General features: G+C 41.1%; 1 protein-coding gene across 1 annotated transcript; it reads left to right on the top strand.

Annotated features, from left to right (window-relative positions):
- The first annotated feature begins 2,571 nt into the window (after window positions 1–2,571).
- LOC309808633 (UDP-N-acetylglucosamine--peptide N-acetylglucosaminyltransferase 110 kDa subunit-like) lies at window positions 2,572–7,433 on the top strand. Its single transcript, XM_082629128.1, has one exon. It carries the CDS (start codon window positions 3,329–3,331, stop codon window positions 6,467–6,469), a length of 3,141 nt encoding a protein of 1,046 aa, XP_082485254.1. The 5' UTR covers window positions 2,572–3,328; the 3' UTR covers window positions 6,470–7,433.
- Window positions 7,434–12,377: the final 4,944 nt, after the last annotated feature.

The raw sequence follows: 12,377 nt of genomic DNA, 5'->3' as shown, positions 1-12,377 counted from the left end.
AAATGTGCCTTGAACTATGGTGTTTAATTTGACCAGTCAGATCAATGACTTTCCCCTTGAATGAAATGCTGCTACGTATATGAGCAGAAAAACAAAACTGGTATAAGGAATAGATAGCTAGTGGGAAGCAGCCGCATAGCACAGGGAGATCAGCTCTGTGCTTTGTGACCACCTAGAGGGGTGAGATAGGGAGGGTGGGAGGGAGGGAGATGCAAGAGGGAAGAGATATGGGGACATATGTATATGTATCACTGATTTACTTTGTTATAAAGCAGAAACTAACACACCATTGTAAAGCAATTATACTCCAATAAAGATGTTAAAAAAAAAAACTAGTTTAAGGAGATGGAGAGACTGGGAGTCTTATTTTCCCAGCAATTAACTTTTCCTCGACCATGACCTTCCCTTTGAGTCTCCTAGACCTTGGGGATGATCGCAACCCCTTGGGTTGGGTGTTTGCAACCCCATCTTCACTAGAACCTCTATAGTTAACTTTGATTTTTCCCACTCCGTCTATCCATCCCATGTATGCAGTCAGACATTTGATCTTGGACTTTTACTGACAAAATATCCTTGAATATAACCATTTCTTTTCACTCCCACTGCTACTGCTTTTGTCACTGCCTTAACTAGGGCTTTATCTTTAAGTCCTTTATATAAATATATAAATAAAATATACAAATAAATAAAATATAATATTAATTCTGATGATTTTAAAGTCTTTTCTTGATAAAGACTTTTCCTGATAAAGATACACAATATCTTATATAACTATTTTTGTATTATCTGTTCCTTTCTTAGAATTTTAGTCATATGATTCTATCTCTTGGTATGTCTAGAACTTTTTGATTGAATGCTGACTATTTTATTTGGCTTTTTAAATTTTTCTCAGTGGAAATGTTGTTTTGCTTCAAAATATGTTACTCTACCTGGAAGTAGCAAATCTTCAAATTACAATTTTTTTAAATGCTTTCAAATATCAATACTATAGGTGTCACAAAATCTAGAAAAATGACATTTGAAAATTAACTACTGCCAGATGTGTCTCTATAAAACTTTTTCCCCACTCTTGTAGCTATATATTCTTTAACTGCCTCCTCATATGACAGTTTATGTGTTTTAGAAATAAAATTTTCAGAAATAAACTTTGTAGTTTATAGACATAGATTTCTTTTAACATGGTTGATTAGAGTTTGCTTTTAGTTATTAATAGTTTAGAAAAGTTTATTTCAGCGTCACAATTTATTATTGATAATGTCACATTAATTTTCATTGTTAACTTTGAGAAAACCTCTATGGATTACTTCCTCATAAATATTTACTATTAAAAATGCATTACTGATTTCAGTACTGCTATAGGATTGTGCATTACAGGAATTCTGATAAAATACTCATTCACACCATTCCATTACACACATTATTGATGGGGTATATCCTTTTATTTATTTATTTATTTATTTATTTATTTTTGACTGTGTTGTGTCTTCGTCGCTGTGCGCAGGCTTTCTCTAGTTGCAGCGACTGGGGGATACTCTTTGTTGTGGTGTGCAGGCTTCTTATTGCGGTGGCTTCTCTTGTTGCAAAGCACGGGCTCTAGGCACGCGAGCTTCAGTAGTTGTGGCTCGCAGGCTCAGTAGTTGTGGCTCACGGGCTCTAGAGCGCAGGCTCCAGAGTTGTGGCACACGGTCTTAGTTGCTCCGCAGCATGTGGGATCTTCCCGGACCAGGGCTCGAACCCGTGTCCCCTGCATTGTCAGGTGGCTTCCTAACCACTGTGCCATCAGGGAAGCCCCTGGAGTATATTTTTTTTTGTTTTTTTGTTTTTGCGGTATGCTGGCCTCTCACTGTTGTGGCCTCTCCCCTTTGCGGGGCACAGGCTCCGGACATGCAGGATCAGTGGCCATGGCTCACGGGCCTAGCTGCTACGCGGCATTTGGGATCTTCCCGGACCGAGGCACAAACCCGTGTCCCCTGCATCGGCAGGTGGACTCTCAACCACTGCACCACCAGGGAAGCCCTGGAGTATATTCTTGACAGCAGGAAATTTCCGTTTTGACTAAGCATTGAAGAAAACTGAATCTTTGACTTATCTTTCACATGCCTGGTGATTGAAATAATTTTCCACAGAATAACTTCTGGTTTTATATTTTTCAGTTCTTTTTTTCTTCTTCAAATGCACATGCTTTGAGAGCTGTGAAGTGCAAGACATGGCTATACTGTAAGGTGGTTTTTGTCCTTATGCTTCTGTGTCTTGTGCTAGTTAAGTCAGTAGCGTAGTCAGTAAGAGTACTGGAAGTTATTCCTGTAATGGGATATTATACAGTCAGTTACATATGGTGGTGTCTGAAAATCACATAATAGCCTCACTTAAAACATGTCCTTAGCCAGATTTCAAAAAAGCCTGTGACCAATCCAATATGATCCAACATAGCAGACTATGATAGAAGGAAAATTGGCAAAGAAATAGACGCTGGTCTTACCTGATGGAAGTTAAAATATCTCACTTTTGACAATTTTGCAAAAACCTATAATTACATGAACTAATTTCTAGGGTTCTTCGTAGGACCTAAAAAGGAACCCATAGAGTTGTGGAACAACAATAGAAGCTACTGTGATGAGAAGCCCCGGCACCACAACAAAGAGTAGCCCCCACTCGCCGCAACTAGAGAAAGGCTGCACGCAGCACTGAAGACCCAATGCAGCCAAAATAAAAATAAATAAATAAAAATAAATAGATTTATCTTTTAAAAAGTAATACTCAGGTTTGAGTCATGAGAAATTTGATGAGGAGAAATTAGCTAATGTTTTCAGAACTTTTAAAATATCAAACTCAGTCTCTAAGATCTTAGCATTATATACAACATCGGTTACTTATTAGTGGTTTGGGAAGGCCAATTTAAAATTTTCTCATCTTACTGTATTGAAATTCATGGCCCTAATGTTTTCCACGTTGACTATATGAATGATGAAGAAAAGTCAATCATGTATTTCATTTCCAACTGGACAGAAAACAATATTTTAAAAAGTGTTTGGACTACTGACTTTTGATTTCTTCTAAGGCAAATGGATAGGTAATTTTTATTCCCTGATGAGGAGAAAAATGGTGGAAGAGGGCAGGGTTAAGAATTAAGATTTCAAGAGCATGAGAGGTAGATGGCCAACCAGAGTTCCTAAGGTTCGGTGCCTGTAACTGTTGCCGCCGCTTAAGCCTGCCAAAGCAGTGGTACGGCTGCTGCGCTCGTGTTTGCTCCCTCTAGAAACGTTCTTGCCAGTAGTGGCGGCAGCGGGACTCAATTACCCCCTTTTTTCACTCTCTCCAGAAGCTCCAGATGGCGTCTTCCGTGGGCAACGTGGCCGACAGCACAGAACCAACGAAACGTATGCTTTCCTTCCAAGGGTTAGCTGAGTTGGCACATCGAGAATATCAGGCAGGAGATTTTGAGACAGCTGAGAGACACTGCATGCAGCTCTGGAGACAAGAGCCAGGCAATACTGGTGTACTTTTATTACTTTCATCTATACACTTCCAGTGTCGAAGGCTGGACAGATCTGCCCACTTTAGTACTCTGGCAATTAAACAGAACCCTCTTCTGGCAGAAGCCTATTCGAATTTGGGGAATGTGTACAAGGAAAGAGGGCAGTTGCAGGAAGCAACTGAGCATTACCGGCATGCATTGCATCTCAAACCAGATTTCATCGATGGTTATATTAACCTGGCAGCCGCATTGGTAGCAGCAGGCGACATGGAAGGGGCAGTACAAGCTTACGTCTCTGCTCTTCAGTACAATCCTTATTTGTACTGTGTTCGCAGTGACCTGGGGAACCTGCTCAAAGCCCTGGGTGGCTTAGAAGAAGCCAAGGCATGTTATTTGAAAGCAATTGAGACGCAACCGAACTTTGCAGTAGCTTGGAGTAATCTTGGCTGTGTTTTCAATGCGCAAGGGGAGATTTGGCTTGCAATTCATCACTTTGAAAAGGCTGTCACCCTTGACCCCAATTTTCTGGATGCTTATATCAATTTAGGAAATGTCTTCAATGAGGCACGGATTTTTGACAGAGCTGTGGCAGCTTACCTTCGTGCCCTAAGCTTGAGTCCAAATCATGCAGTGGTACATGGCAACCTGGCTTGTGTATACCATGAGCAAGGCCTGATGGATCTGGCAATAGACACCTACAGGCGAGCTATTGAATTGCAACCACATTTCCCTGATGCTTACTGCAACCTAGGAAACGCTCTCAAAGAGAAGGGCAGTGTTGCTGAAGCAGAAGATTGTTATCATACAGCTCTCCGGCTGTGTCCCACCCATGCAGACTCTCTGAATAACCTAGCCAATATCAAAGGAGAACAGGGAAACAGTGAAGAGGCAGTTCGCTTGTATCGTAAAGCATTAGAGCTCTGCCCAGACTTTGCTGATGCCCATTCAAATTTAGCAAGTGTATTGAAGCAGCAGGGAAAACTGCATGAAGCTCTGATGCATTATAAGGAGGCTATTCGAATCAGTCCTACCTTTGCTGATGCCTACTGCAATATGGGAAACACCCTACGGGAGATGCAGGATGTTCAGGGAGCCTTGCAGTGTTATACTCATGCCGTTCAGATCAGCCCTGCATTTGCGGATGCCCACAGCAATCTGGCTTCCATTCACCACGATTCAGGGAATATTCCAGAAGCAATTGCTTCTTATCGCACTGTTCTGAAGCTTCAACCTGACTTTCCTGACGCTTATTGTAATTTGGCTCATTGCCTGCAGGTTGTCTGTGATTGGACAGACTATGATGAGCGAATGAAGAAGTTGGTCAGCATTGTGGCTGACCAGTTGGAGAAGAATAGGTTGCCTTCTGTGCAGCCTCATCATAGTATGCTCTATCCTCTTTCTCATGGCTTCAGGAAGGCTATTGCTGAGAGGCATGGGAACCTCTGCTTGGCTAATATAAGTGTCCTTCATAAACCACCGTATGAACATCCAAAAGACTTGAAGCTCAGTGATGGTCGACTGCGTGTAGGATACGTGAGTTCTGACTTTGGGAATCATCCTACTTCTCATCTTATGCAGTCTATTCCAGGCATGCACAATCCTGATACATTTGAGATATTCTGTTATGCCCTGAGCCCACATGATGGCACAAACTTCCGAGCGAAGGTGATGGCAGAAGCCAATCATTTCATTGATCTTTCTCAGATTCCATGCAATGGGAAAGCAGCTGATTGCATCCATCAAGATGGTATACACATCCTTGTAAATCTGAATGGTTATACCAGGGGTGCTCGAAATGAACTCTTTGCTCTCAGGCCAGCTCCTATTCAGGCAATGTGGCTGGGGTACCCTGGGACTAGTGGCGCGCTTTTCATGGATTATATCATCACTGATCAGGAAACTTCACCTGCTGAAGTTGCTGAGCAGTATTCTGAGAAACTGGCTTATATGCCCCATACTTTCTTTATTGGTGACCATGCTAATATGTTCCCTCACCTGAAGAAAAAAGCCGTCATCGATTTTAAGTCCAATGGGCACATTTATGACAATCGGATTGTGCTGAATGGCATCGACCTCCAAGCATTTCTTGATAGTCTATCAGATGTGCAAATAGTCAAGATGAAATGTCCTGATGGAGAAGACAACGCAGACAGCAGTAATACAACTCTTAATATGCCTGTCATTTCTATGAATACTGTTGCAGAAGCAGTTATTGAAATGATTAACAGAGGACAAATTCAGATTACAATTAATGGATTCAATATTAGCAATGGACTGGCAACTACCCTGATCAACACTAAGGCTGCCACTGGAGAGGAGGTTCCCCGTACCATTATTGTAACCACACGTTCTCAGTACGGGTTACCGGAAGATGCCATTGTGTACTGTAACTTTAATCAGTTATACAAAATTGACCCATCTACTTTGCAGGTGTGGGCAAATATTCTGAAGCGTGTTCCCAATAGTGTACTGTGGCTGTTGCGTTTTCCAGCAGCAGGAGAAGCTAATATTCAACAGTACGCACAAAATATGGGCCTTCGCCCGAACCGTCTCATTTTTTCCCCTGTTGCTCCTAAAGAGGAACATGTTCGGAGAGGCCAGATGGCTGATGTCTGCTTGGACACTCCACTCTGTAATGGACACACCACAGGGATGGACGTCCTTTGGGCAGGGACCCCCATGGTGACTATGCCAGGAGAGACTCTTGCTTCCCGAGTTGCAGCTTCCCAGCTCACTTGTTTAGGCTGTCTTGAGCTGATTGCTAAAAATAGACAAGAATATGAAGAGATAGCTGTGAAACTGGGAACTGATGTAGAATACCTGAAGAAAATTCGTGGCAAAGTCTGGAAGCAGAGAACATCTAGCCCTCTGTTCAACACCAAACAATACACGATGGAACTAGAGTGGCTCTATCTACAGATGTGGGAGCATTATGCAGCTGGCAACAAGCCTGATCACATGATTAAGCCTGTTGAAGTCACTGAGTCGGCCTAAATAATGACTGTGTGCCCAGGAGAATTACCCCTGTAGCTGAGCCTCAGCCTTCTGGGGGAAAGGGAACTACTTTTTCAATATCATGTTGCAGATGGGTGACACACAATGATAAGAAATAGCACAGCCAGACTTGCTTCCTGCATGATCATGACAGGGAGAGACACAAGAGATGGGAAACTGCTGTTCCACAAGGAGATTCCATCGAATTTTGCCGCAGCCAGGTGTCTGGAAGGTCTGGAAGGTAAGTCTGGAAGGTCTGATCTGCCTTGGTCTTCCAGGGGATGGATGGTTAGTGTGGAAGGGAGATAGAGATTGCCCAGCCGTTTTGTGATTATCATGGATGGATTGAGTCTTCTGAATTAATTTTTTTCTTTCTATTTTGGGTATTGGAGCTTTTAAAAATGTTTGGTTTCAGGTATTTTTATTCATGTGAAGTGTATATGATTCTCTTGAGATCAGGTGTTAAGCTGAAATATTCCTTGTTTTAGTTTCTGAACTCTACAGATAAATGGGGACTTTGCTGGTGTAGTCTTTTTCTAGGTTTTATAAACCGCTTGAGCCTGTGTCAGTCATTTTAGTGTCTGACATAACGTTTGGAACTCTCAGTGCTTTGTTGGTTTGTAGATGATGGCTTCAATTCTTTTTCTGGTCCGTTTCCTTCTTCCCTTCCCCCCACTTTAAAAATTCTCCTGTAACTTGGCTAACAAAAACCAAGTCTGATTCAAAACCTCCCAGAGTGTTTCTCTTAAACACATCATCTGGTGCCAAATGAAGATTCTTAGGAGTGCTTATTAATTATGAAGGGCACAGTTGTGGTACTGTGACTGATGATAATAATAATGGATTTTTGGCCTAGAGTTTTGTCCTATTTCACCAGTGTTTTACTGTTGACTGCCCCTCTATGCTGCTTCCAAAAGTGATAGTGTGTGATAAGATGTTTACTTTCATTTCTAAAGTTTGTTTTGTTTTAGGTGAGTCCTGTTCTCCCTTTTTCTTTCAGCAGAAATGAAATTCCGGGTAAGTATAAGTATTCAAATATTTGATCAGTAGTTCACAGTTATCTCCAGTCCATTCAATAACTTTCATCAAAAAACATGTTATAGGTAAAAAGCTCTGAAGGACCAGCTATGTATATGATAATTATGTTTCAGGCCTTCTAGGGTATTATATATAATAACTTGTCTTCTGGTCGTGGTCTTGAAGTCTTTATGGATTCAGCCTCAGTAGTAGCGAACTGCACTGCTACTTGGTTTGGAGTACAAATTAGACTTTAACCCTCCTGGAGGTAGAGTTTTTGGTATTGAAAACCATAGGAATGAAATTATTGTATTTCAACAAAGGATCGAGGGCTTGAGGCTTAAACAAGCCAACATATGTGTGGGAAGCAGTCAGCCTTGAGAGCACCTTCGGACATGCCAGGCATGCCGCTGCTGCTCGAAGGGACTGTCCCTACTTGTTCCCCTCCTTGTTCCATTCCATGGGAGATAAATCACCAGGGCCCAGAAATCAGAAAGAAAGTAAAATGAGACAAGCAAAGCTGTCTCCCCCTGCACATGCAGGTTATTTTGGATGATTCTGGGTTTATGGGTTTTCTCCCAGGGAAGTTAACCTTGAGCCGAGACAGTCATTAGATAATGTAAACCACCGTCTGGCAACCTTCCCTTTTCTAGTCTATATAATCTGTACCTGTAGCATAATAAAACTTACCTTGCAACCATCAGTTGTCTTGGTCCTTCTGACCCCATTCGTTGGTGCTACTTCAGTTCCTTACCCCGTCCCTTCTGACCCTGGGCGGTGAAATCCTCTTTCTGAGGCTGGTCCATGGCAAGTGGCGCCCGAACAGGGACCTGAAGCGTGAAGGCAATTAAAAGGAAAAGAAAGTGCAGGTAAGAGAACCCTTATGCAAAATATGTGTGGCCACGAGTAAAAGTGAAACTAATAGAGGCATAAGGCAACAGTCAGGAGTAAAAGAAGATGGGGCAAAAGGGCTCCAAGGAGCGTGAATTATTTGCTCAGGTTTTACTTTCCATGCTTATAGCTCGGGGTAATAAAGTTTCTACCTCACAGTTGACTGAATTTTGGCAGCATATCCATGATGTATCTCCCTGGTTTCCTGATGGCGGCTCTGTGACACAGAAATCTGGCAGAAAGTTGGAGAAGATTTAAAAAATTATTATGAGTCTCGAGGGCCTACTCATACTGCTGTTGTTACATTTAGTTTGTGGAATCTGATAAAAATATGTTTAGGTTCTTCTCATGATAGTGTTGATTTGAATGTAGAGTCAGAAAAACATAAGCCTCTGACAGAAGACAAGACTGTATTATCAGCTACTGTGTCGCCACTTCCTAAACCAAAAGAGCTAATTAATTTAAATATTTCAGATGAAGAGGAACATTTTGACTTAACCGATGAGGCTTTTAAACCTAAAAGAGAGAGAAAAAAAAAACATAAAAGAGAGAATCACCCTGAGGATGATTTTCTAATGGCTATGATAGATAAGTCAGTGAAAAAGCTGCAAATTAGTAAGGACTGTCTTCCTCAAAAATCTAAATCTGTAAAAATGCTCAGTCTCTTGCAACGTGCTGTATAAGCAGCAATAAAATGAGGAGAAGATCCTATTTTCTGTTGTCCTCTCATAGAAAGACCTGATCCTAATAATCCTCAACAGGCTATTAGGGAGCATCAGGCTCTTCCTTTTAAAGTTTTGAAAGATTTAAAATCTGCTTGTGCTCAGTATGGGCCCACTGCTCCTTTTACTACTGCTATGGTTGACACTATTGCAGAAGAAGCTCTTTCCCCCGCTGATTGGAAGTCTATTGCACGAGCTTGTTTAAATGGTGGAGATTATTTAATATGGAAGTTTGATTTTTATGAACGGGCTGCTGAACAAGCAGAAAAGAATGCTACCCATGATATTCCAGTGGATTATCATACGCTGATTGGGGAAGGACCATATATTTCTTTACAAGATCAATTAACTTATACCTTTGTTGCTTATCCTCAAATAAATCATTTGACATTACAAGCCTGGAGGAAATTACCTTCTACACACAAAACTGAGGATCTTTCAAAAATGAGACAGGGACCTGATGAACCATATGCTGATTTTGTAGATAGATTGTTACAGGGGAGACTCATTGTGGAGATAGATTGTTACAGGCGGTGGGGAGACTCATTGTGGATGGACTCTCTGGTACAATTGTAGTTAAGCAACTTGCTTTTGAAAATGCTAATAATGCATGTCAGGCTGCGATTCGACCTTGGAGAAAACGGGGAACACTGGAGGATTATATTCGCCTTTGTGCAGACCTTGGGCCTGCTTATATACAGGGTGCTGCTAGGGCTGCAGCATTAACTAAAGTGGGGTTTAAAAACAATCAAAAGAGAACAAAGACTAGTTTTCAATGCGGAAAGGCAGGTCATTTTGCTGGAGAATGTGGATCTTTTCATTGTAACCCTGCTCCTTCCTTCCCTACTCAAAAACCTCCAGATGGTCTGAAAATCCCTGGTTTATGCCCTAAATGCAATAGGGGAAAACGTTGGGCACGAGATTGTCGCTCAGTGGCCCACAGGGCTGGGACACCACTGTCGGGAAACTCCTCCCGGGGCCTTCCCCGGCCCCAACAAATAGTAGGGGCAACGTCTGTGTATCCTCCTCAAACTATCAATCAGACATTAACCAAAAACAAAAACATACAATATCTTCGCTCTCCAGAGCAACAGCAGGAAGCACAGGACTGGACCTCAGTACCTCCGCCCGATATGTATTAACTCCTGCAATGGGTCCTCAGGCCCTCTCTATGGGCATCTATGGACCTTTACCCAAGGGTTTGATTGGATTGTTATTGGGAAGAAGTAGTGTCGCCATGAAGGGTTTAACTATTATGCCAGGACTCATAGACTCTGAGTACGAAGGAGAAATAAAAATCATGGCACAAACTATTAAAAATATAGTAACGATTTCCCCTGGTGATAAAATTGCACAATTGCTACTTTTGCCCTTTGTACCTCATGGACAAATTTTACAACATCAAAAGAGAGAAACAAAGGCTTTTGGATCATCTAGTGCTGCCTACTGGATTCAGAAGATAGGGAAAGAACGTCCAGAAATGAAATGAGCCATGAATGGAAAGGTTTTTTCAGGTTGTTAGACACTGGAGCTGATGTCTCTGTTATGACGCAGATGCACTGGCCTAAACATTGGCCCGTTAGTCCTATTATTACAGAACTTCAAGGACTAGGACAGAGTTCTCCTATGCAAAGTAGTCAGTTATTATTATGGCAAGATAGTGAAGGCCATTCAGGATACTTCCAGCCTTATGTTTTGCCTGGGCTGCCTTTAAACCTCTTGGGCCAAGATATATTAAAGGAAATGGGAGTATTACTTTATAGTCCAAATTCTCATGTCTCTAATATGGTGTTGGATCAAGGATTTCTTCCCACAAAAGGGCTGGGAACAAATCAAAAAGGAACTGTCTATCCTATTGATGTGAAAATAAAAAGTGATAGACAAGGTTTGGGTTTTCCTTAGGGGCCTTGGATTCTCCTCCACTCACTGCTGGTCCAATTACTTGGCTGAGTGATGACCCTGTATGGGTGGACCAATGGCCCCTCACAAAGGAGAAATTAGAAGCTGCAGAACAATTAGTACTGGAACAATTAGGGCATTTAGAAATTTGCAATAGTCCTTGGAATACTCCTATTTTTATTATCAAGAAAAAGTCTGGAAAATAGAGGTTATTACAGGGTCTAAGAGCTGTTAATAAAACTATGCTAATAATGGGAGCTCTTCAACTAGGCCTACCCTCTCCAACAGCCATACCACACAATTATCATCTTTTAGTTATAGATTTAAAGAGTGTTTTTTCACTATTCCTTTGTTTCCTGAAGATAGAAAACATTTTGCTTTTAGCTTGCCTTCCTTAAATTTTAAGGAACCCATGAGGAGATTTCAATGGAAAGGGCATGCCTCAGGGCATGGCAAATAGTCCTACATTATGCCAAATATATGTGGCTCAGGCCTTAACTCCTGTGAGAAAAAGGTTTCCAACGTTATATCTCATACATTATATGGATGATATACTTTTAGCCACTGATAATATTTCTTGATTAGAGACTGCTTCTCAATTTTTACAACAATCCTTACAATCATTTGGCCTGGTCATTGCCTCAGAAGAAATTCAAAGACAATCTCCATTTTTCTATTTGGGAAAATATATTGATAACTCTACCATTAGACCTCAAAAACTGCAAATTCGAGTTGATAATTGAAAAACATTAAATGATTTTCAAAAATTACTTGGAGATATTAATTGGCTAAGGCCTTCCTTAAAACTTACTACTGCTCAGTTAGAGCCTTTATTTGATATTCTTAAAGGTGACTCAGATCCTTCTACTTCACGATCTATGACTCCAGAGGATTTCAAGCTTTCCAAATAGTTAATAGAGCTATCAGCTCTGCACAATTAACTCGAATACATACTCACCTGCCCATGTCTTTAGTTGTTTGTCCAACACCTCATGTGCCTACTGCCATCTTATGGCAAACTGTTGGAATTATTGAATGGATTCCTATGAAAACTCCATCCTCTAAAGTTATTAACCCTTATTATGAACTTATTATTAAGTTAATAATGCAAGGTAGAACTAGATGCTTACAACTTATAGGTATAGAACCTTCTCAGATTATTATCCCTTATTCAGTTAGTCAACAAAATTGGCTTTTTCAACATAGTAATGAATGGGGTCTTGTTCTTGCAGGATTTTCAGGTACCTTGGAATGCCATTAGCCTGCTGATAAATTGATCCAATTCAGCAAACTTAACTCTTATATCTTTCCTTCTATAATTAGGCAACAGCCTATTCCTCATGTACCTTTGGTTTTTACAGACGGTTCTTCTTCAGGAG

Source organism: Mesoplodon mirus (genome assembly GCF_964341445.2).
Source record: "Mesoplodon mirus genome assembly, chromosome: 7".
NCBI classification, from domain to species: domain Eukaryota; kingdom Metazoa; phylum Chordata; class Mammalia; order Artiodactyla; family Ziphiidae; genus Mesoplodon; species Mesoplodon mirus.
This window is presented reverse-complemented; position numbering and strand designations above follow the sequence as displayed.